The 27,971-nt window shown below is 35.5% G+C and overlaps 1 protein-coding gene across 1 annotated transcript; it reads left to right on the forward strand.

The window, feature by feature from the left end:
• The first annotated feature begins 232 nt into the window (after positions 1–232).
• On the forward strand, positions 233–27,971 carry LOC121443474 (MICOS complex subunit Mic27-like). Its single transcript, XM_041645223.1, has 8 exons — positions 233–346; positions 2,632–2,751; positions 5,694–5,748; positions 7,220–7,318; positions 11,562–11,653; positions 20,503–20,616; positions 20,814–20,922; positions 27,724–27,971. Exons 1-8 carry the CDS (start codon positions 242–244, stop codon positions 27,810–27,812), a joined length of 783 nt encoding a protein of 260 aa, XP_041501157.1. The 5' UTR covers positions 233–241; the 3' UTR covers positions 27,813–27,971.

The following is a 27,971-nucleotide window of genomic DNA, read 5'->3' on the forward strand; positions in this document are numbered from 1 at the left end:
GGCAAGTGATGTTACCACTTCTAGAAATATATGTTCATTTAAAATTAGACTTGGCAGAAGACAGTAAGATTTTTGCACTCTACAAGAGTTAGGGCAGCACAAGGGGTTTATGTAAATGTATAAAGTAATTTGAAATAGTTGAATATTTAATGTATCTCCCAAGATTCCCCCAATACTTTTCAGGACTTAGAAACAGAGGATCTTTTTACTTACAGTGGTCTTTTTGATATGTCTTTTTCAGATGGGAAAGTTGACAACCATGCCCGCAGGTCTGATATATGCATCTGTAAATGTACATCTGGCCGAAGAAGAGGAACCCAAAAAGCAGCTAATAAGACCAGAACAGGTAATTGACCTACCAAAGTTTGTGAATTTTGAATGATATAGGGATAATACAAACACTATGTAGGTGTTTTGCTACATCTATCATAATAGATATTATATATTTTATAAGTATAAAGAAATAGCTAGAGATATCTAAAATATATAATATATTTAGTAGAAACACAAAATTGTAACTTCAAAAATGGTGATATTTTTCTTAGTAGCAAGCCATTAAGAATGGGGTCTTCAGCCACAAAACCCTCTACCTACAGTTTGTCTTGCCTGGACAGTGTTCTGGGACCAGATCCTAACAAAATAGTCATCACAGAGACCAGAGAGACTTTATCCAGCAACTGATAGGGACAAATTCAGAGTCCCACAGCCCAAGCATAGGTAGAGCTCAGGATGTCCTGTGGAGGAAGGATCATATAGGAGAAAGCAGAGGGGTCAGGGACACCATGAGAACATGGTCCACAGAATCAGTTGACTCAGACTCATGGGGGTTGCAGAGATCCGAGATCCTAGGGCTACTGCATATATGTTACGAGTAAGTAGCTTGGTGCTTGTGGGATTCCTAACAGTGGGAGCATAGGCTGTCTTCGACTCTTTTGTCTGCTGGTGTGACCCTTTTCCCCCTACTGGGTTGTCTCGTAGATCCTAGATGTGATGGTATGAGCCTGGTGCCTGGACTTATTGTAGCATGTTATGGTGTGTTTGAGTGATGTCCTTGGAATGTTCATCTTTTTCTAAGGAGAGATGGAGTATATCTGGAGGAGAAGGGAGGTTGGGAGAGGGGAAGCTGGGGGAGGGGAGGGAGGGGAAATTTGTCCAGGATGTAATATATGAGAGAAGACTGAAAAATGAATGGGGTCTTAGAAAATGGGAAGCACATTGGAAAATAACATATAAATGTTGGAACAGCTTGTTTTAGGCTCCTTCAAATTGGATACTCCTGGTTATATTCATGATGGGGGGAGGCACTTGAGTTTGAGCACTCTTGTCTTGTCCGTGACTTCTGCTGGCTTTGAACCTTTATTAGAAAAGAGTCTGATGTCTGCCATATATGCCTTCACTTGTATTACAGGGGCTCTGCTGTCCGCATTTCCCTTTGCAGTCTGTATGCTGGACAGGTTTTTACCTGCCCCATACTACTCAGCTCGTACCCTCTGTGGTGGCTCATCTTCTAGTTATGTGGTGTCTTCCAATTAGGTTGGGGTTATGAGGAGCAACCATATTACTGCTATTTGCTTTTATACTTTGAAGATCTTCTGAGTACTAATTACTTTGCTGGATGGATGTAGATGAGGGAGGGTATCATGTAAATCACCAGAGCTTCACAGTTCTTGATGTCTATAGCAGAGCAGGGTTGATAGGTGGTGGTTCTGGAGATGGATTCACATACCGAGCATAGGCCCAGAGCTATCAAACGCCAGTGCTATTCTCAGTTGAGGAGCTATGGTCCCATGAGACTCATGCCACCTTCACTCTTCTGCCTGTAGGTGTCTGGTCCTATCACTTCCTCTGTATCAGTGTTTCCCAGGGCCCTCTCTTATCCTAGGGCTGGGGCAGATGAAATTTAAGCTCCCTGACTTATCGTTGCCCCCTTTTCTCAGGCCTCCAGGTAGCTCAGTTTAAATAATGAATTTTTTTATCACTAGAGTGCCTAACTCCTGCCCTTAGAGTGACTTGTGGGAATCTCTCCTGCTACCTTGTCCACTGAAGGAATTACTCTCTCATCAAAATTTAGAACTGGTGCTGAGGCTTGTTATGGTTTGGGGGTTATCCTACAAGTAGGGCATTCTGTCTCTTTCACCAGGATTGCCTGGCTTACATTTTGAAGGCATCCTTTGCTTCCCATCCTCCAACAGTGAGCCATGCAGATGGAGCACACATATGTACACATAATTAAATAAAATCCAATTAAAAGTGCAAAAATTGAAAGTAATGTGTCTTTTGGGTATGGTGATCCCCATCTGTAATCCCAGGACTCAGGAAGCAGAGGTGAGAAAGTCATGAGTTTGAGGCTATCTAGGAACCTTGAGCTATATAGTGAAGCTTAGTACCTTGGACTACATAGGGAGGCCCTGTCATATAAAAAAATACAACAAAACAACCCACTGGATCATACTATATGTGACATCACTTGATTTTGCCTTTATAAATAGTTGTTATATCATATCTGTAGATTCTATAGACAGTTTTAGCTGGTTTTTAGATGGAAGGCCAATGATGATTCCTGTTTTGACACAATGCTGGAAAAGGCATCCCAGCTATTTGTTTTTGACATGAACTTTATTCTATCCTCAGCTCCCCATATATACTGCACCACCTCTCCATTCTAAATATGTTGAAGAACAGCCTGGTTATTTACAAATGGGCTTTGCATCAATCCGTACTACAGCTGTTCGGTATGTTGGCTGGTGCAAGGTAAGTCTATTTTGATAGTTAAATAGCAGTGTTTTTAATTAATTGTTTCAGGTATTCATAGATGCATTTTTTAAAGAGAAAAACCACATTGAAACTTAGTGGCTTAAAATATCAAGCTTTGTATAATGGCCCATTATTTTGAGAATTAGGGATATGATGACAGTTCAGACAGCTGATTCTTCTATTCATGTGGTATTGCCTGAGGCCACTCAGTGTCATTCATCGGGCAAATGGGCTGAGCTAAAGAAGCCAGAATAGCTTAATTTATATCTTTAACACCCTGACAAGTGCGGCTGGAAGACTAGACTCAGCTGAAATTGTTGACTGAGATGGAAGCTGATAGCACACTGATGTTTTATTATCATCGTCATATACATTTAGTTGTGTGTTGTCAACATCTTTACTGTGAAGATCTTAGTAATAGTCATACTAGTGTTTTTGCTAATTCTAGAATAATAATCACAGTTTCTACTTCACCAACAAATGCAGCCTGATTGTCAACCCATGTGTGATTTTAGCATTTATTATATCATTTTTTGGTAATTTCATGCATAAACACCATATTTACATCAGTATATGAGTATTGTTTTTACATCATTTCTACTCCAACCTCTCTCTCCTTCAACTCCTCCTGCCTTCCCACCACTCCCTCTCAACTTCATGACCCCTTTATTATTGATGTACATACACATGTGCACACACATGAGCACACACGTGCACACACGCCCTGCTGAGTCTGTTTAGTGTTGTTCATATGTATATATATTTAGGACTGACCACTTGGCATTGGATAGCCTATTGGATAGGCTTGTTTCCAGAGAGCACTTATTCCTGTTCTCTTAAAGGCCATTAATTAATTTCTTATGGCTCTTAATCTATGACTGGGACCTTGTGACATTTTCTATATCCTAATTGAAATGTCAACTGATAGTATCATTGCTAAGGCCATGTTTAGGCTGCCATGTTGTTAAGATTTCTAGACGTAGATTCCATGTCATGTATAATTCTAATATATTCCTTTTAAAAGAAAATTTGAGGCTGACGAGATGGCTCAGTGGGTAAAGACAATTGCACTGTGAGCCTGGTGACCTGACTTTGATCCCCAGAACCCATGAAAGGAGAAAAGAGAGAAACAACTCCACAAAGTTGTCCTCTGCCTGAATTTATACACACTGTGTGCATATGTACACAAATACATATATGTACACACATACATACGTATATGCACATACACATCACACACTCACACACCTATGATCATCAAGAAAATTCAATGAACCTATAAAAAATAGCATCCTTCGATGAACTCTCATCAATCTGTATGAGATTTCAAATGTGATATGGGTTTATTTTTGACAGTTTGTGCTTGTCATACAATTCCAGGGTACTGGTTGTGTTAGTCACCCTTAATAATGTGATCTCTGCGGGAAATATCTTAACTAATTGTGGTCTGAGTCATGCCCCTCAGGCTATATGCCAAGAATAAGATGATTCAGACTTAGGTCTCTTGAGACCTAATTTTCTATAGTGTACTCAGATGTGTCTTCAATGAGGTAATTGTTCCTGAGAGATCTTTAAATTGCTATTGTAACTATCACCCAATTTAAGACTGAAAGAACATTTTATTCTGTTAATATGCTGAAGCAAATAGGTTGATGAAGGGCACATTCAAATGCATTTCATCTTCAATGTAAACAACTTTTCCTCTCTAATTTTCTCCTAAATACGCAATCTATTCCTCAAAAAAGTCTGATTTAAATTATTTCTTTGTCAGAAGTTGCATCATGTAGTGCAAATTCAGAGCATGCTCCTAGTCTTCGCTTAGTCTATTGACTAAGTTAACAGTGCCCCCCAGTGGGGAAAAATGAATTCCTAAACACAGCTAAGGAAAATTTCCCCAAAGACCAGTTTTCTTCCTTGATAGTTAAATGGTACAAAATCAGATCAGTAAGTATTTTAACGCTGCAGCCGATGTTTTCTTAGACAGCCCTCCAAGAGAAATGTCTCAGTGGCACTTTATGTTTTATGCTAGTTTGTATAGTTTTAAGCCATGGTGAACATCTCTGTTCCCTCTTAAAATGAGACAAAATTAGTAGGCCAAGACATCTCATACCCATCTAGTACAATTGTTTCTGTTTTTCTGCACCGAAAATATCTGTTATTCTTGTTTCCATCTCATGGTTTCATACATAAGGAGGTTATATGTTTAGATTGGTTTTCTTGTTTGTGCAATACAATCTAGCTTGTACTATATCAAGATTCTGAGTAAATCACTCATATTTCCCCTAATGTAAGTGAGACAACACCCACTATTCAATGAATGTAACAGTATCTTGGCATTCAAGTAAGTTAGAAACAGATAAACAAACAACCCCCCCCCCCGCAAAAAAACCCCCATTGCTTTAGGGTGTTAATTCCTTAGGTGGGTTAATATAATCTTGATTTATGGAGAATTTGTATTCCTATTTAAAAATAAATGCCTCATTTTTTTTCTCATTCTAATTGCACACTAAAATGAAAGTAAGAGATAAAGTGCTTGCAGTAGGCCTTTCCTGTTTTTGTTTTTTCTCTGCAAATCACTATGCTGTTGCTATTGCATCCTTACTAGTCAGATGGTTGTGTGTTTGCTGAGATAGACCTCCCTTTGTGATTTATATAAGATTCATTCATTTTATTCAGGCCATTATAAAGTTTTCGGTATCTGTTCTGACTTCTATGGGAAAAACAAGACACCAGAATTACTATGTTAAGTAAAATGAGAGTAAGAGATGAAAGGATAATATAGTAAGCGGGTGTACTCACAGTGGGCAAACCGAAGATCTGGCTGTAGATTTGAGTGTAGTACTAAATCAACAGCTAAATGTAATCTCAAAACTGTGAGCTATTGTGTCAATCAACCACTTCAAAAATTCACATCCTCTTTTGTTCCTTTTTTTGCTTAGGGTGTTTATATCTTTATGAAGAATGGGATAGTGGATACAGTACAATTTGGTAAAGGTAGGTGAGTAAACCCTCTATAAATAGAAACATATTATGGTTTTAAGTTATATTGTGTAAAATTTAAGAATATAAACATAGTATATTACACATTGTGATGATTATACTGATGTAGAAGATGATTCTGGGTTTTATTTGTAATAGTAACAAATAAATAGTATGTACTATTTATTTTGAAATTTATTACATGGTAGGCCTTGTTAGGTTGCTGAGTGTTGCTGTTCTAGCTACAGAGTTTTTTCTTACAGATTAGAAATGGAGGGTTAGAAAGTTTAATTAGTTTCCCAAGGTTATTCAGAGACAATACCGAGGTTTAAACTCAAGTCACTTTTAACTGAGAGTCCACATTGTATATTTATAAAGCATAAGGTAAAGATTTATCCCCTCTTTGGTAATTCATTTAAATGAGTGTTATTATCTGTTAAATTCATCATGCTTTTTTTATCAATTGATGGGAAATGACATAGCTATCACTCATCTTGATATGTTTCACCTAATATTGGAAAGTAATTGTATTTGATGTTTTAGCTCCTTAATGGTATTTGGCAGCAGACATAACTTCCTGATATTCCTTGCTTAGTTAGAGATGTTGGCAAAATTAAACATGTATGGAAAGCAGAAAGAAATATCAGCTAAAATTTTAGGTACCTACAATAAACTTAATGAGCTTTATTTGCAATAGTAGTACTTAATATACACTAAGGATTAACTATCAATATTTTTGGGACAGCATCTTACTGTGTAGCCTAGGTTAAGCTGGAACTCATTATCTTACTGTCTTATCATCTCAAGTGCTGGATTAATATATGCACCAATATACCCACCTATCCTTCATTAATCTTGAGGAGCATAGTTATATATGTGATTGTCATCAAATAACTATGATAGAAGAATATATTTTTCGATCTGGAAACATTTTTTATGTTTAAAACACTGAGGCATATGTACTTTTGATTATGCTTTATATGTTTTTGTCTATTTTTACTTCTCATCATGATCTTTAACCAATGGCTAATGTGAGGTTATTGGGAGATAGTGATAAGAAGTGTCTAACTGCAAAATTCCTTTCGAAGATATCGTTAATTCTTGATGGATCCTACCAGTGTTTAAACAGGTAACAGTAGAAGCCTGTTAATTGTAGGTATGTAAAACATACACAGTCAGGAATTTATTTTATTTAAGCTATACCATCTAGCATTATAGTTTATTGAATAACCTATGTGACAAAGAAGGCAAGTATTAAATGACCTATGGAAGGTAAATTTGATTTTATAGTTTAGTATTATACTAAGTGATTTGTTTCTGTCCATTTCAATTTCTTGTATACTTTATCTGAAGAGTATTTAAACTGCTCACTAACATTATATTGTCTTCCTGTAACATGCTAGTCTCCAGCTGCTCTGTACTACACTTATATAGAATGTCCAATTGCAGTCAGTCACCCTTACTCATTCTCAACTGGTCTCCTCAGATGCATATGTCTATCTGAAGAATCCTCCTCAAGATTTTTTTCCTAAACTGGGAGTGATTACAGCTTCGGGACTGGCGGGTTTGGTCACAGCAAGGAAAGGTATGTTTATACTATATATTTTCTGTTACGTTAGTTCTGATTTTTACCTTCATGACATTTATTGGATAATATCAGATTAGGTTAGTGTAAAATGTTTACATTTTTACCATACCATAAGCTTGACTATACTATCTGTCGTGAAGTATAAGAACAACTGAAATTCTTTTATTCTTCTGGGAAAAATGCAAAGTGACATAGGAATTCTGAAGAATTGATGATTTCTCATAAATTTAAACATACACTTATCAAGCAACATAGGAATCACATTCCCAAGTATTTACTTACCCTAGATATGCTGCCCAGTCTCGTGTCATCTTGACACAAGCTAGAGTTATCTGCAAGGAGGTAACCTTAACTGAGAAAATGCCTCCATAACATCCAGCCATAAGACATTTTCTTAATTACTGATTGATGAGGGAGGGCCCAGCCCATGGTGCACTGGTGGTGCCACTCTTAGGCTGGTGGTCTTGGGTTCTATAAGAAAGCAGGCTGAGGACGGGCAATGGTGGCGCATGCCTTTAATCCCAGCACTCGGGAGGCAGAGGCAGGCGGATCTCTGTGAGTTCGAGACCAGCCTGGTCTACAGAGCTAGTTCCAGGACAGGCTCCAAAGCCACAGAGAAACCCTGTCTCGAAAAAAAACAAAAAAAAACAAAAAAAAAGAAAAAAAGAAAAGAAAGCAGGTGGCGCGCAAGCCATGGGAAGCAAGCCAGTAAGCAGTAGCCCTCCATGGCCTCTGCATCAGCTCCTGCCTCTAGCTTCCTGCCCTGTTTGAGTTCCTATCATGACTTCCTTCAGCAGTGAACAACAATATGGAAGAGTAAGCCAAATAAAATCTTTTCTGCTCAGCTTGGTTTTTGGTCATGGTGTTTTGTCACAACAATAGCAACCATAACTAAGACATTAAAGAAACGACACACCCCTGCATAAATGCTTATTGCAATGTCAATCATATAAAATCTGGAAACAAGCTGAATATCCTTTAAACAGGCAAGTGGATAAAGGAATCTGTGGCACAGTCCTACAAGGAAAACCCCTTAGCATCAAAATAGTTTGAGCGATTGGTACATATAACATTGGTTGGGAATTTGAAAGCAGGCAGTGAATGTCTGATTCTGTTTGTATGACATTCTCAAAAGGACAGGATTAGAATGACAGAAAGTAGATTGTTAGTTGCCTGAGGTTAAGAATGTGGGAAATGTACAACTGCAAAAGGAAAATATGAAGTATTTTTAGTTATAAGACTATATATTAAAATGTACAAAGATATTACTTTTTTTAACAAAATATTAAAAATGTATAACTGTTCCAATTAAAAATGTAATTTGCCCTTTTTTTCTGCCTTGTTATTGCAATTTTGTTTTTTTTAATCTAAAGATATTTATACTACCAAAAAATTCTTGAGAATTGTATGTTAATATAAAGATATCCACTATCCACTCAAACTGCTTTTCTTAGAGCCATACTGCTCATATTGGAAGCTCTGTTAAGGATTTGAGAAAGACATGCTATATCATATAAAACCTGGTTTACTTTTGTTTTTATCCTGACCAAAGTAGTTGAAATTAATGTTAGCCAGATGGGAATGGAGTCTGTAAATGTGGATAACTCAGTCTACCACTCTTATTCACTAGGAGACTTGATATATTTGCTTTTTAAAACCTTTTTAAACAAGGCATCTGTACCTACTTTCCCATCAGACTCTAGTTCTCATGTGAACTGTCAGATTCATGAGATTGCAATCAGGCTTGATGACTAGTTGCAAAGACTCACAGGGCTCAGTATGTAGTTATGGACATGGACAAGAACTATTGCAATGGGAGGTATAGGATGAAATTTAAAAGAGGGAAATGACATAGGACAAAGTTTAGAAAAAAATCAGTTATAAGTTTCTAGCAGTCTTTTCCCAGTGACTAATAAAACATATGCTTATTTTCTTCAGTAACAAGTTGAGACAATATGAATAAAGCCAAGTATTGAGTGGCAACTATAGGCAGAAGAGTGACCAAGATTTCATTGGAGGCTAGTCATGTAAATAGTATCTACCTACCAAAATTCCAGACTTCCAAGAGGAGAAGTTTGCAGATGCTAGCAGAAGCTGCTGATGGCAGCAGTCTTGAGTTTACCGTGTTAACTCCTTTTATGCATGCTATTTAACAACTCTATTTCATATGCATCATTTTCACTGTCTTCCATAAGATTATTATTTCTTTATATTGAGTGCTCTTGAGCTCTTTTATATTCATAAAATATAGAATAGGTTACTAGGAACTATAGTAGCCTCACTGTACTATATAGGTCAGTAGAACTGATTATCTCTGCATAATTGTGTTTCCTTTTTTTTCTTCCAACTCACTTCGATATCTTATTCCTTGAGTTTTAGGAATTTGTCTACAATGTATTGCTTAGTTTCTTAATTACAAAATAGTAATCCTCTGGTAAGAGAAAGTATTTCTTTATGTGAGCACTAGAATAATCTAAACCTTGTTGATAGTGAAATAAACACATTCGATCTGAAGGTGTATTTTATTTGAAATGTTATAAATTATGAGAGAATAGCAAATACAGAATGTTTTGTGCTTACTATTTGAGTAAATACCATGAAACTTTTGTCTCAGAGAAATGTACGATGTGTAATAGGCCGTAGGTCATATGTAAACCTTATTTATATAGGTCATAGTACAGTAAAAACAAGAAAACTATTTCTTTCTTATAACCCTATTGTACTGAAGATAGGAATCTAAAAGAAAACCATTTGCATATTTCTAAGTGCACAGTGCTACTTAGTATCTGTGTTAAGTATTCTTTCTTAATTGTAAAAGTAGAATTTTGAACCTTCATGAAACTCCATTTTGCAGAATTGTTCCTTATATACAAGTATGGAAAGAGTGAATGCCATTTTTTTTCAATAATTTATAAAGAAAACCTGCCATATACCACCATAGTTCATGGAATTTTCATTAGTTAAGAGATCCTAATTTTTACATATTGGGATTGTTAAATCAAGAATGAAACAAAAATACCGAGGAGAAGCAGAGTTGCCATTCAGTTTAGGATATGTTGGCAGTCTAGACTTTCTCTCCCTATTCCACAGAAAGCATCCTTCCTACCCACCTTAGCCAAGCTCAGTCTATTGTCGACCTGACTATAACAGGCGTCTTTAAAAATAACTAAACCAGACAGAGAAAATACAAGCCTTGCAACATTTCACAAATTGCAAAGTTACCAGAAAACGTTGCCAGATATTTTTTCACCTTAATATTTTGATATTTCCCTTTTAAATAAGGGGCCAAAAAGCTGTTAGAGTTACCAGTACTTTGATTGAAAAAGTGACATATAATTGCTTAATCTCATCAGAGTCCAACATACCCAGACAGATATCTGGGATGCATATTATTTTGAAGCAGTGGTCTTATAAGTTTAAGTTTCATCTATGAATGTTCTATTTCCCATTGTTATACAGCATTACTATGGTTCTATGGAAGTCTTTAGGTGGAGTGTGTGGTTAAGATAAAAGCTGTGTGACAGGGCTTGATATAGAACTTCTTATGCCCGGGTTAATCAGAGCAATTTCAAGTTGACAGGCTCCTAGTGAGAACCTAGTGAGTTCCTTTGGAATTTTTTAAAAAGAGATTTTACTGTCAAAAAAAATATGAAAATGACTCTTAGATGCTTGGTTAAGGCACTTTTGAAAATGCATTAATTATGTCAAGCTAATTGTAATTAGTATTACTTCAGTATTCTGATTCAGTGACATGGAGTTATGCACCTTTTGAGGTCATTAGCTGATTGGTTAGTTGGGTCCTTCACCTTTCTAAGTGTTAATCAGAAAGGGCATATAGAAGAGAGTCCATTTCACTTTAACCTGCTTTGATGAACACGGTAGTTGATTAATTCTATCATGCTATGTTAGATATTTGAAAAAAGTATAATTATAATTTTAAGTTTCTTAGAATATGAAAATAATCAATCTTTAAAAAATGAAGATAATTACTAATCCCTTTGTGTAGATAATTATTAGGTTCGGGACATTTTTCTTAAATTGGACATGATGGTTAAGGGACGTTAATTGAATTGAGAACCTTAAGGGCATTTTAGGTACTATCTTGATTGGTATTACTAACTACAGAGCAATTTAACATAGGGTGGTAGCTTAAAGAGGGGCAAAGAATATATTACAGTGTAATAACATCAAGTCTCTGGTGGTATCTATTTGGAGTGAATGATTTGTTTGAATTTCATAGGTTCTAGGTTTAAGAAGATTGCTTATCCACTAGGATTGGCCTCATTAGGAGCAACTGTTTGTTATCCAGCTCAGTCAGTAATAATTGCAAAGGTAAGTTCCTTTTACGTGATAACAGTGTTTGTTTAAACTCTCAGTGTGACAAGATTTAAATATCACACAAAACCTTAAACATTTGATTTCAGGGGCATGTAGTTGGAATAAACTCTTGGGTTGGCAAAATGACCATAGCATCTTTTCATGGAAAATGCCATTCTTAATTTTATGATCTTCAAAATAAATAGGATGAATTTGTTTAACTATAGTTCAGCAATATAAACGAAGGAGACGGATCAAGTTCAGAGACAATGCTGGAATTTATGGGGGGAAATACTGCTTCATAGTTGAACTAAATAAAAAAATTTTCTTAGTTAATAGAAAATTATATCCTCTGGCAGCTTCTCGGTTCAGAAGATTAACACAATGCAAAAAAACAGCCAAATAATTCTTTAAAAATAATTAAACCAGACAGAAAATACAAGGCTTATAACATTTCACAAACTACAAAGTTACCAGCAAACATTGTAAGGTATTTTTTCACCTCAATATTTTGCTATTTCCTTTAAAATAAGGTACCAAAAAGCTGTTAGAGACTTTCAAAAAAGAGACTTCTGAGGTTAAAAAATACACACATAAACAAATTAAATTTTGAAACCATTGGAATGGAAAAAAAAGGTTCTTCCAACACATTGTAGTTGCCGCACATCTAAATTTGAACCATTTTAATTGAATTTTTTTTGCAATGATAGGGGTTGTTCCCAGAGTCTCAGACACTATACTGGTCAAGCCATAATCTATATCTCTTGCCTTGTATTTTATTATTATTATTATTATTATTACAAATTCAGATTCAGAAGCACAGATTTTGGGTATGCAAGTTTTTCTTCTTTTCTGTCATTAGTTATCAACATTTAATATTCTAATTCATACTTAAATATTGGTACCAGAAGGATGTTTTGTACTTGTATTCTCACTACTATATCTCTTTGTTGATGTAGATAAAACTGCTTTTTTTTCAATATTTTGAGAATGTCAAGGATATTGTGAACTCTGCAGTTTGTAATGTGATCAAGCTATAAAAGCTTATAAGAGAAAAGAAAATTGTTCATTAAATCTAGTTATACTTGAGAAAATTGCTGGATAAAGTGACAAATTTGTTTTTAAAAGACTCCTTCCTCTGAATTTACATGAGAATTAGCCACTCAAATTAATGTTGATGCTGAACAAAAACTTGAGCTCATTTTACTTAACTTTTATATTGTTTTTATTTGCTGATAAGCAAACACTGGCCCAATGAAGGTTCCCAAGGACTGCCTTATCCAGAGTCAACTTTAGGTGTCCCAATTTTCTGTTTGTTACCAGTCCCAGCGGATACTGCTGCCACTGATTCTGCTCTACTCTTTTCTTTTTAGAGTATTATCTCTAAATCTCTCTCTATCTATCTATCTATCTATCTAATCTCTCTCTCTGTTTTCATAAAAATGATACCACTTCATTCTTAAATATAAGCATTACAGAAAAGTTTAGACTAGAAGAAATATAACCACTGAAATATGCTTACATCCATAAAAATGTCAGTGTCAAAATTTCTTAGAATATTTTTAAGCCATCTTTACATGATTACACAGAGATAAAAATAGATGAGTAAAATGTAGATAAGAATAATGTAATGGTATAGATCTATATGTGTGTGTGTGTGCATGTCCATGCACATTGTATGCTTAGATATGCATGTGTGCCTTTACATGCACATATGTAAGCATGTGCATGTGAAGGCTGGAAGACAACCTTGAGTACCTCAGGAACACCATGCACCTTCTTTGAGGCAGGGTCTCTCATTAGCCTGGAGCTCACTAATTAGTTTATATTGGCTTGCCAGTTACTTCCAGGGATCATCATGCTTCTGCTTCTGCAGAACTCAGATTACAAGTAGACACTATCACACTGGTTGGTTATAGGCATTGAACTAAGGTTCTTAGGCTTACAAAGCAAACACTTTCCTTATTGAACCATGCCCTCAGACCCCCATCCCTTTTCTCTATTTTAAAGGAAGTTTGTTCACTAGTATTAAGGATTTGTTGTTGTTGAGATCTATGCCATTTTTTACAACAATAATATATTAAAAATTATATTTTCAATTTGTTTCTTTCAAATAGGGAAAATAATTTTAAATCATTGAAAAAACATGGTTGCAGAATCCACCTAGGTTTTGTGTGTTGTATGTCATAAGTTTTTAAACTGATAATCTTTGATGAGGGAGAGGAGCCTGCATTTTGTCCAGGCTGCCCTAAATAATCACACAAAAATTGTATTCATTTAAACACTGTGTGGCCCATTATGTCTAGCCTGTTATTGGCTAATTCTCACATATTAGTTTAACACATTTCCATTAATGTGTATCGCCACTTGACTGTGGCTTACCAGTGAGTCTAACCAGCATCCATCTCTGGCAGGAGAACCATGGCATCTGCCTGTCTCTGCTTTCTTCCTCCCAGAATTCTGTTCTGTTTTCCCCACCTACCTGAGTTCCACCTTATCAACTAGGCCAAGACAGTTTCTTTAATAATCAATTACACAAATACAGAAGGGCCTCCTACACCATTTCCCCTTTTCTGTTTAAACAAAAAGGAATGCTTTAATATAGTAAAATTACATATAACAGGTATCAAGAAAGAATTACAGTTACAATATTTAGATCTTTTTTATCTTTTACCATAACAAAGGAAAACTATAACTATCTATCAACTCTTCAGCTCCAACAAAGACTCCAAAAAGGATGTAATATTACCTAAGTAAACAGGAAGTAAGCAACTTCCAAAACTCTATAATTGACAGAAACATCTCGCTGCCTATACAGTTACCCAAAGTTCTTTTGTACCGTTGGGGCATCCATCTTCAGCCTACAGGCCCATAGTATCCAGCAGACATTTCCATGATGCAGGAAATTTCAAAGACAGTTCAGTCATTTTCTTCTGTGTCCTGCAGAATGTCTCACAAGACTCTTTGATGAAACAGGAACCCTGAAGGACCATCTCACCTTTAGGCAAGTTCAGTAGTCCTCTCTCTGTGGATTCTTCATGTCCAGTTCATGCAACAGTCCAGGCAAGAGCAGTTTCTTGCCCAAATGGCTAACCAACTCCATAAGGAGCCTTTTCAATGCCCATCTTCCTCATCAAGTAGCTTGGTACTGTCAGGAGCAGACATGTCTCACTGTCATGAAAAGCCCTAAGTTATTTAAACATTTTAAATGCCATATTCTATAGTCTTTGAAAGATATGAAGAATCCCTATCTAACTGAAATATATCTCTATATAGCTAGAAAATCTAACTAACATGACTACAAGCTTGACTATTATTGATGATTATCCATTTACAATATATATTTTCTAATTATACATTACATTTTAAATGAACTACACAATCACAATGCTTTAAGATAAAAAATAGATATACATATAACAAGATTGACCTTAAATTTATATCAATAAAGTAAAATTTATACCAATAAAGTAAAATTTATACCAATGTAAATTATTCATATCTATATCATACCCCCCTTTAAATGTAAAAGAACATTTATAGACAATATTTGGGAATACGGGCATATTTTTTTCTCTCCAAACTGCTTCATGCTGTATGGGGGTGCTGTTAATCAGGTCTTTCATGGTGTATCCTGTTTGCTAGGTTACTCTCAGTCAACAGTTGAACAAAGTAATTTTTGAGGGTGTTTATGGCAACCTTTCAGGAGGGCATGGTCTGTCATACCATATTGGTCTAGAAGCAATCCACAGGGTCTCATCCTCTGTGAAAACAAAAGAAGAACCTCTTTTCCAAAACATCATATCCTTAGACCCAAATTCTGAAGTCAAGATACCTTTATGATATACATGCTGGATTAGTTTAGCAGCACATACAATGAAAAGTCTCTCTGTACTTAGCTCCTTTGCAGTCAAAAAATTTAAAGAAAACACAATAATACACATAATCCAGACTCTCTGTGAATTTTCCATTTTTATGTGGATTATTTCTCTTTACTTATTTTAATCTATAACTATCTGTACTCTGTCTCTTTAAATACATTACCCTTTTTTAAAAGCATTAACTATTTTATTACTCCCTATACTCTTTATTTCTTTTCTCTTTTAAGCCTACTAAATACCTTTATTCAACAGTGTGACCCATTTAGAGGTCTTTTATGTCTGAATTTGTCCTATTGCAAATCTGTAATTCCTTACTGTCCAGGAACACTTTTGCTTTGTGCTTTTAAAATGCTAAGCTCTTAAGAATCTAAGCTGCAACAATCCCAGGTCAAATACAGGTACTGCCTGGTTGCCCTGTGCAGTCCAACATGGCAGAACTGCTTGTGCCTCTGAGCCGTGTGCACTGCACCACTAGCATGGCAGAGCTGCTTGTGCCTCTGAGTCACTTGTGCCTCTGAGCCTTGGCACACAATGGCCCCCTTTTAGGCACATAGCCAGTCCAGTTGCAATCAAACAAACCATAGCACTTTAGTCACAAACCCCATTGAAATTCTCTATCTCCTGCAAGAGACAGGTTGCACTGGCGGCACAGCCCAGAAACTGGTATTTCAAGACCACCACTTTCTAGTAGACCTGATCCTGCTGCCTACCCAGACGGAGTGCCAAGACACAGGCATGGTCTCAGGTACTTTGTTTCCAACTCTGAATGAGCACACAAACATCCAGGCCCACAAATGCTCCATAGCTGGAGATTGCACCAGTGGCAGGGCCCAGGAAGCCTCGTTTTAAAATGGTGTGACTTTTTTTAATTGTTGCTATTGCTGAGTCAGGAAAATCTCTCAGGAGCACGCCACCAGCAAACAGTGAAAAACTGTGTTAAATTTTGTTTTATCTGTGTGTCTAGAATTTCTTTTCAAGCCCTCTCAAGTTTTACGTGGAGTTAGTCAACCACATTGAGGTGCCAATTGTTGAGGGAAAGGAGCCTGCATTTTGTCCCGGCCGCCCTGCTAGATTACACCCGAAATAATCACACAAAAACTGTATTAATTTACACTGTCTGGCCCATTATGTCTAGCCTCTTATTGGCTAACTCTTACATATTAGTTTAACACATTTCCATTAATGTGTATCGCCACTTGACTGTGGCTTACCAGCATGAATCTAACCAGCATCCATCTTGGGCAGGAGAACCATGGCTTCTGCCTGTCTCTGCTTTCTTCCTCCCAGAATTCTGTTCTGTCTTCTCCGCCTACCTGAGTTCTGCCCTATCAACTAGACCAAGGCAATTTCTTTAATAACCAATGAAAGTAATACAAATATAGAAAGGCCTCCTACACCAAATCTTAAGTTGTATTTTAAACACTGAATTTCAAAACTTTATAATGCATTTAAGCCAATTTTCTTAGGAACATATTTTATTCATATTTTGTCATATTGTATTATACTTAAATTGTTTAGTTTCAAGTGAAACTGGTGTAGAAACTTGTAGAAAAAGCAAATGTAGGACTCTGAGTCAGTTTGCAAAAGAAGTCATCATATTAAGTGAAATTATCTAGATTCTGAAAGACAAATAAGTATCAAATGTTTTCTCTCATTTGTGGATCCTAGTTTTTTTAATGACGCATGAAACCACACACACATGTATGTGACATGAAAATGTATATATTCACACACATATATGACATGAAAGCATAAGTAAATCTAAGGGAAGGAAGAAGACTCAAAGATGGTGGGAAGGAATGGGAAGGCATTGGGAGTGTATATGCTCAAAGTACACGATATACTTGAAAGTAATTGCCTTTATGAAATTGAGCATGGAAGAAATTTTATGAGGAAATTTGGAAAAAATGTATTTTATTATTGAAAGTAACCACTAGTGATCAGTATTCAAAATTCTATGAGTATCTTTTACTATAAAATAAAAAAAAAACTTTTACTTAGACTAGAGAGATGACTCAGTGGTTACGAATACTTGGTGCTCTTCAGAGGCTCCAGATTTAGTTCCTGGCACTTACTTACATGGCAACTCATGGCCATCTTGAACTCCAGTCCCATGGGGCCTAATGGCCTACTCTACACAAGCATCAAACATGCACATGGTGTACACATACACACACACTCTCCTCTCTCTCTCTCTCTCTCTCTCTCTCTCTCTCTCTCTCTCTCCGTGTGTGTGTGTGTGTGTGTGTGTGTATGCACAGGCAAAGCCTTCATACACATAAAATAATGATAATTAAAAATAAGTTAATAAAATAAATTTTAGAAGATCTTTGGCTACTCAAACAAATCTCCTTAAAGGGATATAAGATAAGAGCTTTTTGTTATACTTTTTCTTTTAGAAGGAAAGGACTGGCAGTTTTCAAAACAAGTGATAATTCATACTGTAGTTTGTAGAATAAAAGCCTCAATCAATATGACATTATTTTTTAAAAAATATTTTTCTTCCAGTATTTCATTAACTTATATAAAGATTAACCAAGTAGCCTGTCTTTGGACTTCATAAAGCTTTTATTTATAAAAGCTAAAGTTAACTTAGCTTTACTAACTTTGTGATTAGAAAACTCCCTCAAATTATATTAAATATGTCAATGTATACATAAGGGTAAAGATTGCTTTATAGCAATGGTGGTACTTTTTATATTAGTATATAAAGGAAGGATGTATTGCTTAAGAATGTATTAATATTAAAGACCTTTACTGGGTATCAAGTCTAAATAAATCCTAGATGGAATAAAAATCTATTCATAAAATAAAATGCTATTTAAAATGTAAGAGAAAAAAGAGGTATATTTTTAACTGTTTTGAAATAAATTAGTTCTTATATAAACCAAAATCTTGAAGCCATCAGAGGAAAAATATATATATATTTGACTATATAAAATAATTATAATAAGTCATATACAATGATTAATAAATAAATAAAAATACTGGAGGAACTATTTGTAATATACACAACAAAGGTTAAAATTCTTAATGTATTAAGAACTCATATAAATAAATAATGAAGAGATGACTACTATTCAGAAAAGTAGAAAAAGTCGACAGATAGGTAGTGAACAGTATAAGATGTATTAATGGCCTAATCAAAGATACTAAGTTTTTATCAGCAATTGTATAAGTATCAATTTTATAGACCATTTATATTTTGATACTGGGGGACTTTTTCTTAGCAGTGCTAGGGATCAAACTCAATGCCTCATGTACATCCATATGTGTGCATTTTCTTTGTCTTTGAGCTTCAAAGACTTAATGACTTAAATGAATCATAATTTTGCTGTTGAATAAAAAGGGTAGGAAAACAGAAGTATGCCTGTGGTGGAAGTGTAAATTGCTGCTGTGTATTGCTAACTTTTTGAAGAACCATATAATAACATCTTAAAAAATCAAAATTAGTATGATTCTTAGTATAGAAATTCACTTCTAGGAATTTGTTCTGAGAAAACAGTGCAGCTGTGAATGATCCCAATTGTTTGTATAAGGAATAGGATGCTAGTTTCATCATTGTTTATACCTGCTTCCATGCTGTATTGTTTCTCTTTTTTTTCTGTACTGGGGAATGACCGTAGAACCTCATGCATTGTAGAGAAGCACTCTACCATAGGGTTGTTTTTCCAACCCTGAATTGCTTAAAATTTTCAAGTATAATTATAATTGAAATTTTATAATTAGTAAAAACAATAAAACTTTTTAATTTGAAGAACAAAACATTGCTTTAGAAAAGACACATGTTTGTCAAAATTATAATCATATAAATCATATAAAGTTCTCTATTAAATCTTAATATATAGTTGTAACCATGAGGGAGGATGGGGAAAAATAAGAAGGAACCAAAAGATATTCAAAGGGAAGTGTGCTATTAGTAAAAGTTACCCCAGACTAATGTGGAACTCAGGATCTTCCATCTGGGATATCAAGGACAGGTTCCACTATTCCCAACATTACCTTTCTACCAGAAATAAGTGTCATTCTCTTAAAAAATTATGTCTTTTGTTTCTCTGTGAATGGAGAAAGATTGATAAAGTTTTAAGCAAAACACTTATAGCATCTTAGAAACCTTATTTTTCTTAGTTAACTGTTTATTTTCTCAAAATACTTCTTCCTAAACTATTATAGATGCAATTTTCACTTAAAGTCCTCTAATAGGAGCCATTTGGCAAGATCAGAAATGGCAGAACACAGAGTGACAAACCTTGAATGATGTCACTCATATAGAATCTAGAGAATTTAAAACACAGAGAAGAAAATTGTAAACTAGTGGTTGCTGGGGGCTGGTGATGGAAGGTCACTGGGAGAGGAGATGTTTGTATATATTGAAAGTTACAGAGCAAAATGGTAAGATACAAAAAAGTTCATGAGGTCAGTCTATAGCTGAGCAATTAGAGTAAATAAGCATATATTGAATATCTGAAATTTGCAGAGGAAGTTGATCTTAAGTGTTTTCATGAGCTGATATCTATGTTGGTAAGCTTGATTACACGAATGAATAAAAAAAAGTAAACTTATACAAAAGCATTGTGTTGTTTACTTAAATAGATATAATTTTTATTTGTAGTGCCTCTATAAAGTTAAAAAAATATTTAAAAATAATAAAATAGGGGCTGAGGTATGGCTTCTTATTCGAGTACTATGCACAAAGCCTGGAGTTCAATCCCTAACACTGTAAAAATTATATTAAAATAAATGGGCATAATTTAAATTGATGTTATATTGTGAAATAAATTATATATTTATTCACCATTTAGGGAGTTAGTAATTTTTCATATAATACTTTGAAAATACTGCTTTATTTCATATGAACTAGACATTGATATTTTTATTGTTAATTGCAACTTAAGTATTCATATAAAATACTTGATCTGAATTGAAAAATTGTTATTTTAACTTTTAAAAGTATGTTATTTAACTCATTTTTTTCTTTGTTAGATAACGGGGAAGAAGGCATATACTACAAGCCAGCAAATTTATCAAGCCATTAAGTCATTGTGGACAAAAAGCAGTGAAAAAGAATCACTCCCCGAACCAAAGGAAGGAACTAAGGTATACTTTAAATAAACCAAAACAGTACACATTAAATTTCAGTTTCAGTAAGCATTGGCCCATATTGATGATACTACCAAGAGGTCAAAGATAAAATAGAGATAAATGAAAGACTCACAATAACTTGGTATGGTATAATTTTATATTCTTTTAGTAAAATAATTTGCTTCTGAAACAACAATGTTTTTCATAAACAGGTAGGAAGGTCTGATGAAATACATGCCAAAACTCCTGACTCGAAACATTCAGTGTCTTTTCCAAAAGAACTTGCCTCTGCAACAAAGGTTAAATCGGAATCTACTGCAGGTTTGTTTGGAATTTTTAATTTTGTTTTCAGTTTTATTCAATAATTTTAGGGCATTATAGTTGATACTCTGAACTTCCATGTTTTCCTAAATGTTTTCTCTCTTATATGTATGCTGTGGTTTTCATTTTTAGTTATGAGGGACCTATATCCCTGAGATTTTTCCTTTTTAATCACTACATAGCTGTAATACGAGTCTCCACGTGTGTGGGTATAGAGTAGTACTGTCAGTATGATTGAGTGAAGCATTTAATATCACTTTATAAATGTGAGCTATTCTATCAGGAGGAGGAAAATGTACCTTTTTAGAATCCTATCAACTGACAGGTGTGAGTCACACCTACATAAAGCATATCAGCTTCCATTTCTCATGCTATTTACCTGTCAGTCTCCTGTCAGGCTTAGTTTCCCTGGTCTGTGCTTTAATTAAGTACAGTACCAGAAGAAACTGCAGCATGAAGTAGTACATGCAGCATTGTTATAACTTTGCTAGTATTCACTATTGACAATTAATACTTTGTGGTACTAAAGAGTAATAGTTACACTTTTGAAAGATATCCCATCATGATCAAAAAGAATGTGGCCAAATGTTTAAAACTGCTTTGAGAACCTAGTCACATAAACCTATCTGCCACAGATTTGCATGGATTTGCTTTTCTGTACAATGTGAATGATTCAACCCATAAGCTGCATCATTGCAAAGGAAATCTGCCAGATTCAGAGGTGGAAAGGTAGAAATAGTACTGTGATCTATTTATAAATCATGTACTGTGATAGAGAGTGCTTATAAGTATTGTATTTAACCATCAATACAAATCAAAATGAAAACCCACATTTGATGTAGTGGTGGTTATTCCCATCTCATGATGGAAAGCTCCCAGAGAGTAAGCTGTTGCAGGGAACAGGCTTCTTGTTCATCCCGGCCACCCCGTTAGCTTAGCCCTGAAATAACCACACACAAACTATATTAATTAAATCACTGCTTGGACCATTAGCTCTAGTTTCCTATTGGTTAATTTTTATATCTTAATTTAAACCATTTCTATTAATCTGTGTATCACGACGTGGCAGTGGCTTACCAGGAAAAATTCCCACTGTGTCTGTCTTCAGCGGATCCTTGGCATCTCTCTGACTCTGCTTTCTTCCTCCCAGAAATTCAGTTCTGTCTTCTTCACCTACCTAAATTCTGCCCTATCAGGCCAAGGCAGTTTCTTTATTCATTAGCCAATACAATCAACACACAGAGCAGACTACAACATCAGTAAGCAGGTGTTTTTTTTTTAATATTCAATTTGTCAGTAGCAGAACCATATTTCTACCTCATCTTCATGATGCCACAGTCCAACCTCTTTCCATTGTGCATAGTTCTTCTAATATAAAACCAGAATTTAGACTCTAATTTCCTCTTCCTCCTACTCCTATCTCAATCTCCATTTGGCAGTACAACCTACAACCCAAGCAGTTGGGAAACTGAAACAGAAGACTTGGGACTTGGAAGCCAGTATGGGCTCTTACTTATCTAGTGAGTTCCTATTCTAGTCTGGGCTACATACCAAGACCCTGTCCCCAAAGAGCAAGATTCTAATAACAATAGTATAAGAACAAGAAGAGTTGTCATCAAATAGCAAAACCTGATTTGGCTATTCTTCTGTCTTTCCTTTCTAATCAAGATAAGTTATACAACTTTTAGACTTTCTCTGAGTAACCTACAGTTGAGCATATTTATAAAGGATATAATATATGCCGTCATTTTTCTAAATGTCTTGCCAGTTCTCACCTATCTTGGTGAAGGTGAAACAAAATACAGCTTAAAGTAGGATTCAAACCATTCTCACCTAATATTTTTCCTTATCCACCTATGATCTGGAACTCCTTTCCTGTCTTGGATGATGTGGTATATAAAGAGCCTTCTAAGGAGACTTGCAGTGGAAAAGGCATACCAGTGATACTTATGATCATTATATCTCTTAGTTCATGCTACTATAAATAAGAATAATATAGACTGCATTGCTTTCATTCAAGAGAATGTAAGTTCAAGATTAGGGTGCCAGAATGGCCAGGTTCATATGAAGACACACTTCTGGCTCTTAAACAGTTGGGGTCTTGAATCTCTCACATGACAAAGAAGAGAACCAAGCAGATTGTGAGGACACTTTACCGGATACAAATTCCACTCATAAGGACTTCATCACCTCATCTAATCCCGATTACCTCCCAGAGGTCTTGCCTCCTAATACCATCACATTGGTGGTTAGGGTTTAAGTGTAACAGAATATTTTTGAAGGTTAATTATCTCAACTTTAGAATTTATCATTTCTCCATTTCACATATAATCACCAAGTTCCATGACATGGGAAGTGGCAGTGATTATGATCACAGGTTTTAGGATAAGACTTGTAGGTAAGTACTAAACCCAGTATTTGAATAATTCTATTACCTGGAGCAAGATACTCAACACCATTTATGTTCAGTTTTGCTATCCGCAACTCAGTTTCCTCATCCACAAAAATAAAAAAAGAGAGAGAATAATAGTTCTCACATGTTTGCTGCAAGGGTTAAATTCTCTCTCTCTCTCTCTCTCTCTCTCTCTCTCTCTCTCTTTCTCTCTTTCTCTCTCTCATGCACACATGCACACATACCCTGACACAGGGTCTCATTATGCATTCCAGAGTAACCTTGTACTGCTAGGAGTCCTCCTGCTTCAGCCTTTTCAGTTCTGAGTGAAGCCTCTATTCAGATAAATTATAAGTTCCACAGGTAATTCTGTGTGTTCAACAATTTAAGAATATCTGAGGATCAAAGTTCTAAAGGTAGAAGGACCTTTCTAATTAGGAAATTTGAGTGAACCAAGGCTTTGATCAGACTGTGGACTGGAATGTAAATTAAAGGAGTAAGTAGAGATGTTAGAGGACTTAGGAAATTCACACCTGGTATGGGAGAATTGTCTGTATTCTGTCAATCATGTTTTAAATAAATGCTGATTGGCCAGGCAGGAAGTATAGGCAGGTCGATTAGAGAGGAAGTAGAGGCGGGGTGATAAGAACAGGAGAATTCTGGGAAGGAGGAAGCCCATTGTTCCCCATTCCTGCCCAGACCACCAAAGAAGCAGGATGTGATCTACCCCGCTGAGAAAGGTACCGAGCCATGTGGCTAACATAGATAAGAATAATGGGTTAATATAAGATACAAGAACTAATAAGAAGACTGAGCTAATGCAGACTCTCTCTGTGATTTTCTCTGGGACTAAACGGCTGGGGGACCGGGCAGGACAGAAGCCCTAACAAGCAGGCCCTCATGTTATAGCACACACTGTGAAGCAAATCTGAATGCAGAAGACACATGTAATTATTTGTCACATCCTACTAATATCTCTGCTTAATACACCTTTGTTGGAGGGGTGGCCACTGGCAGGTTGTCCATGCCCCAGTGGAGAACCCCAAAGCTATGCTCATACAGGAAACATTAATTGGATTCAGTGGATTGTTTGAAGGAAAGGAAGGGGGTGAGGGAGAGAGAGAAGATATGAAATGTTTGAAGTGGGAAGGGAGTCATATCAGGGGAAGGGCCAGAAGAAGCTAAAGGGAGGGAGTGGGGAGTGACTATGATTATGATACATCATATACCTTTCTGAAGGTTACTGATGATAGATAAGTTTCTTAATGCTTTAGTAGATAGCCCTAAACATGCACATATGGGAAGCATGAACAGCACTTAGTGGTTTATCAAAAATAAATAAAAGGGCTGGAGAATTTGCTCAGTGGTTAAGAGCACTGGCTTCTCTTAAAGATTACCCAGGCTTGATGCCTTGCACCCACATGACAGCTCATTACTGTCTATAACTCCATTTACAGGGGATCCCATGCCCTTTTCTGGCTTTTGTGGATACCAGGCATGCATGGGGTATGCCTATATACACACAAACAACCATTTATGATAACTGATAATGATAATAATGTTAATAATAACAATAATAATATTGATATGAATTTAGCAATATGTTTTGGAAGATACAGGGGTGGGAAATGGGAGGCAGTTAATTCTCATATATCACTGTGCACATATATGAAATTCTCCCCACTCTTGGATGGAACATAGAAGCCAATCATTGGCTACCAAAAAAGGGAAAATCTGTTTTCCCCAGGGACAAGCCCCATGACAGGTTATCTGATCCCTTGTGGTCAGCCCTAAACATGTATCAAATGAACAATAATGGACTATGTTGTGTATGTGTATTTCTGAAGGTTCATAACAGTAATTGCTTTCTTAGAGTCTCTTTAGATTTATATATATATATATATATATATATACATATATATATATATATGCCAGAATTTATATAGCCACAATTTTCACTAAAAAAAGATAGGAAAATTATGTATGTATGTATGTTGTATGTACCAGTAATAAAGAAGAGGTTATGAAGTTGAGAGTGGAGTTAGCATGGGAGGACTTAGGGGGGGAAGAGTGTAAATGATATAAAAAAAAGTACCCAAAACCTAAATATTCGATTTAACAAAATTCTCAAAAATAAAGAAAAATTTAAAGAAATTTTCAAGGAATTAAAAAAATAGTTCAAAAAACTTTTCACATTATTGAGCATGGCTGCCACCAGGTGGCAGTGAAGATACATTTGAGAAAAGCTGACAAGCACAAAACCATTAGCATTTCTTTACCCTCTTTTAAGCCATTTTCAAAAGTTTTCAAATGAAAATCAAATATATAGTAATATTTTATTGTATTTAGATATTTAAAAATATTATCTAGTAACAGAATTAATGCCTACTGTAATTTTCAAGTAGTACCATTTGGAAATATAATCTGTAAGATAATATGAAAACATCTAATACTTCTGTTGGCAATAAAAATGGAAACATAATATTCTTGTGGTTTGTCACCTACATTTACTACTGAATAAAATATATAATTTTTTAGAGATTAGAAAACTTGTCTATATCATAGTCCCCTAAAAGGACCTCAGATGAAAAATTCCCTAATGTATGGTGAACAGTATTAATGTCATGGGTAGTGTTCATGACCTGATTTTTTAAATATATTTGTTCATAATTTCATATATATCACACTTTGTAAAGTATAAAATGTTTTTGGAAATACAGACATAATATAAATCATTGTATTCACTTTTTTTTTGTTTCTATAGCTTTGAAGCCTGCCCTGTAACTAGCTCTTGTTCTTATAGACCAGGTTGGCCTCAAACTCAGAGATCCCCCTGCCTCTGCCTCCCTGGTGCTGGGATTAAAGGCATGCGCCACCACCACCTGGATCTTCCCTTGTTTTAAATTATAAAGCTGAAAATATTCTGTGAGCAAAATCTATGGCTCTCCAAATTTATAAAATTATTTAAAAATGATTCAGACATTGGAAAAAATTTAAAAAATAGAAGGAATTATTAGATTTACTTTTCAGAGACTAGAAAATTTAAATTTATGTTGTTGACTACTTTTGCTATCTTAAGACAAGTACCCTAACCCTTATCTTTTTTTAAGTAAACTTCCATTTCTAATCAATAATAGAAGTGCTTTTACTATTTTGTTATTTCTTGCTTACTTACAATGCACAAAGTAGTATATGCATTATGTTGCTCCCATTATCTTATCTAATGCTAAAAGTAAGTGTGTGATGTTGTTACTATACTAACCTCCATTTTTCAGAAAGTCAAGCCTCTATAGGAGCCTTGACAAGGCTAGTCACTCTGGCTTCCCCACTTAGCAACTGAATTATAATAGTCAAATTAATCTCTCTAAATTAAAATCTCCTTATTTGCCAAATGTGGATAATTCAGACATGCATTGCTTGATGCCAGGGACAAATTCTGATGAATGTGCCATTACATTAGATGATTTCATCATGGTGGAAACACCACTGTGCATGTATGCAAATTAGTTAACATAGGTCAGTATGCAATGTGACTTATATCAACGTAACCCCAAACGTGTGGTACATTGGACTCTATCTTGCCTGGCACACAATTAATTTGTCAAGCTAACTATTAAGTCATATTATCAAATCTAAGAATAAATTCTCAAGCTCAAACACATGAAACCCATCAGTAACCATAATACAGTTTAGGCTCCTTCATTTTTGAAATAATCACTTCACTTGGCATATAAGATATTCTTACTCTTTTTTTCTTTTTCTTTTTTGTTTTTCGAGACAGGGTTTCACTGTGGTTTTGGAGCCTGTCCTGGAACTAGCTCTTGTTCTTGTTCTTCTCACAATTCTCTCAAATGTCACCATCCTTCAGGGAGCAAAGCAATGGCTTTTTATCTGCTATGCCTACTTCTTTCTTCCTATATAGTCTCTTTTACTTAGGTAAAACTTCTCTGATTAAACACAGCTATGCCATTCGTCTACTTAATGGTGACCCTGAACTTCCGTGAGCCTCTGTTCTCTCACTCACCGACACCTATTTGTCTACTGTATTGTAGCCATGTCGTATTGGGGCCTCACACTTCCTTGCCTTCAGCTCATCGTGGAAGTCACTTCTCACAGATATCTACAGAGCACATGTCTGTATCTCCCTCGATTCTTTGCTCAAATATCACCTTTCAAGAAACCCTTTCTAAGCCACATTATATAAAATTAGAAATTATCCCAACATTTCATGTGTCCCTCTGTGATTTCGTGTTCTGTGCAACACATAACCATCATAGAACGTACTATGTATTTTACTTATCTTGCTTATCTCACCCATGTGAGGCTCATGTTGAGATTTTGTTTTGCTCATTTCTATATTCCTAATACCAAATATAAATGTCTTCTTTTTCACTTTAATACTTCATCAGGCACTACACAGTTTCTACCTGACCCCAACCTCATGGATCATGGGCAGTCTCATCCAGAAGATAAAGATATGTACAGCACTAGAAGCTGAAATGGACTACAGTGGGAGCCTGTGGAGAGATCCGCAAGATGTACCAAGTGGGAAACGATGGTGAAAGATCATGTAATAGATGGGAAACTGACAGCATGATTCTACATGTTCCCATGTTTAATTCCAAATAAACAGTTTGGCCAATGATGCAAGTGGTTA

This window comes from Microtus oregoni, unplaced genomic scaffold (assembly GCF_018167655.1).
Source record: "Microtus oregoni isolate MIOR12 unplaced genomic scaffold, Mior012 000107F_ref0000227, whole genome shotgun sequence".
In the NCBI taxonomy this organism is placed as follows: Eukaryota; Metazoa; Chordata; class Mammalia; order Rodentia; family Cricetidae; genus Microtus; species Microtus oregoni.

Excerpts from the sequence above, each read along its gene's own strand:
- LOC121443474 (XM_041645223.1), top strand. The coding sequence starts at position 242 with ATGGGAAAGTTGACAACCATGCCCGCAGGTCTGATATATGCATCTGTA. Across the intron at positions 347-2,631 it reads AGCTAATAAGACCAGAACAG|CTCCCCATATATACTGCACC; the intron begins GTAATTGACCTA and ends TTCTATCCTCAG. Across the intron at positions 20,617-20,813 it reads AACCAAAGGAAGGAACTAAG|GTAGGAAGGTCTGATGAAAT; the intron begins GTATACTTTAAA and ends TTTCATAAACAG.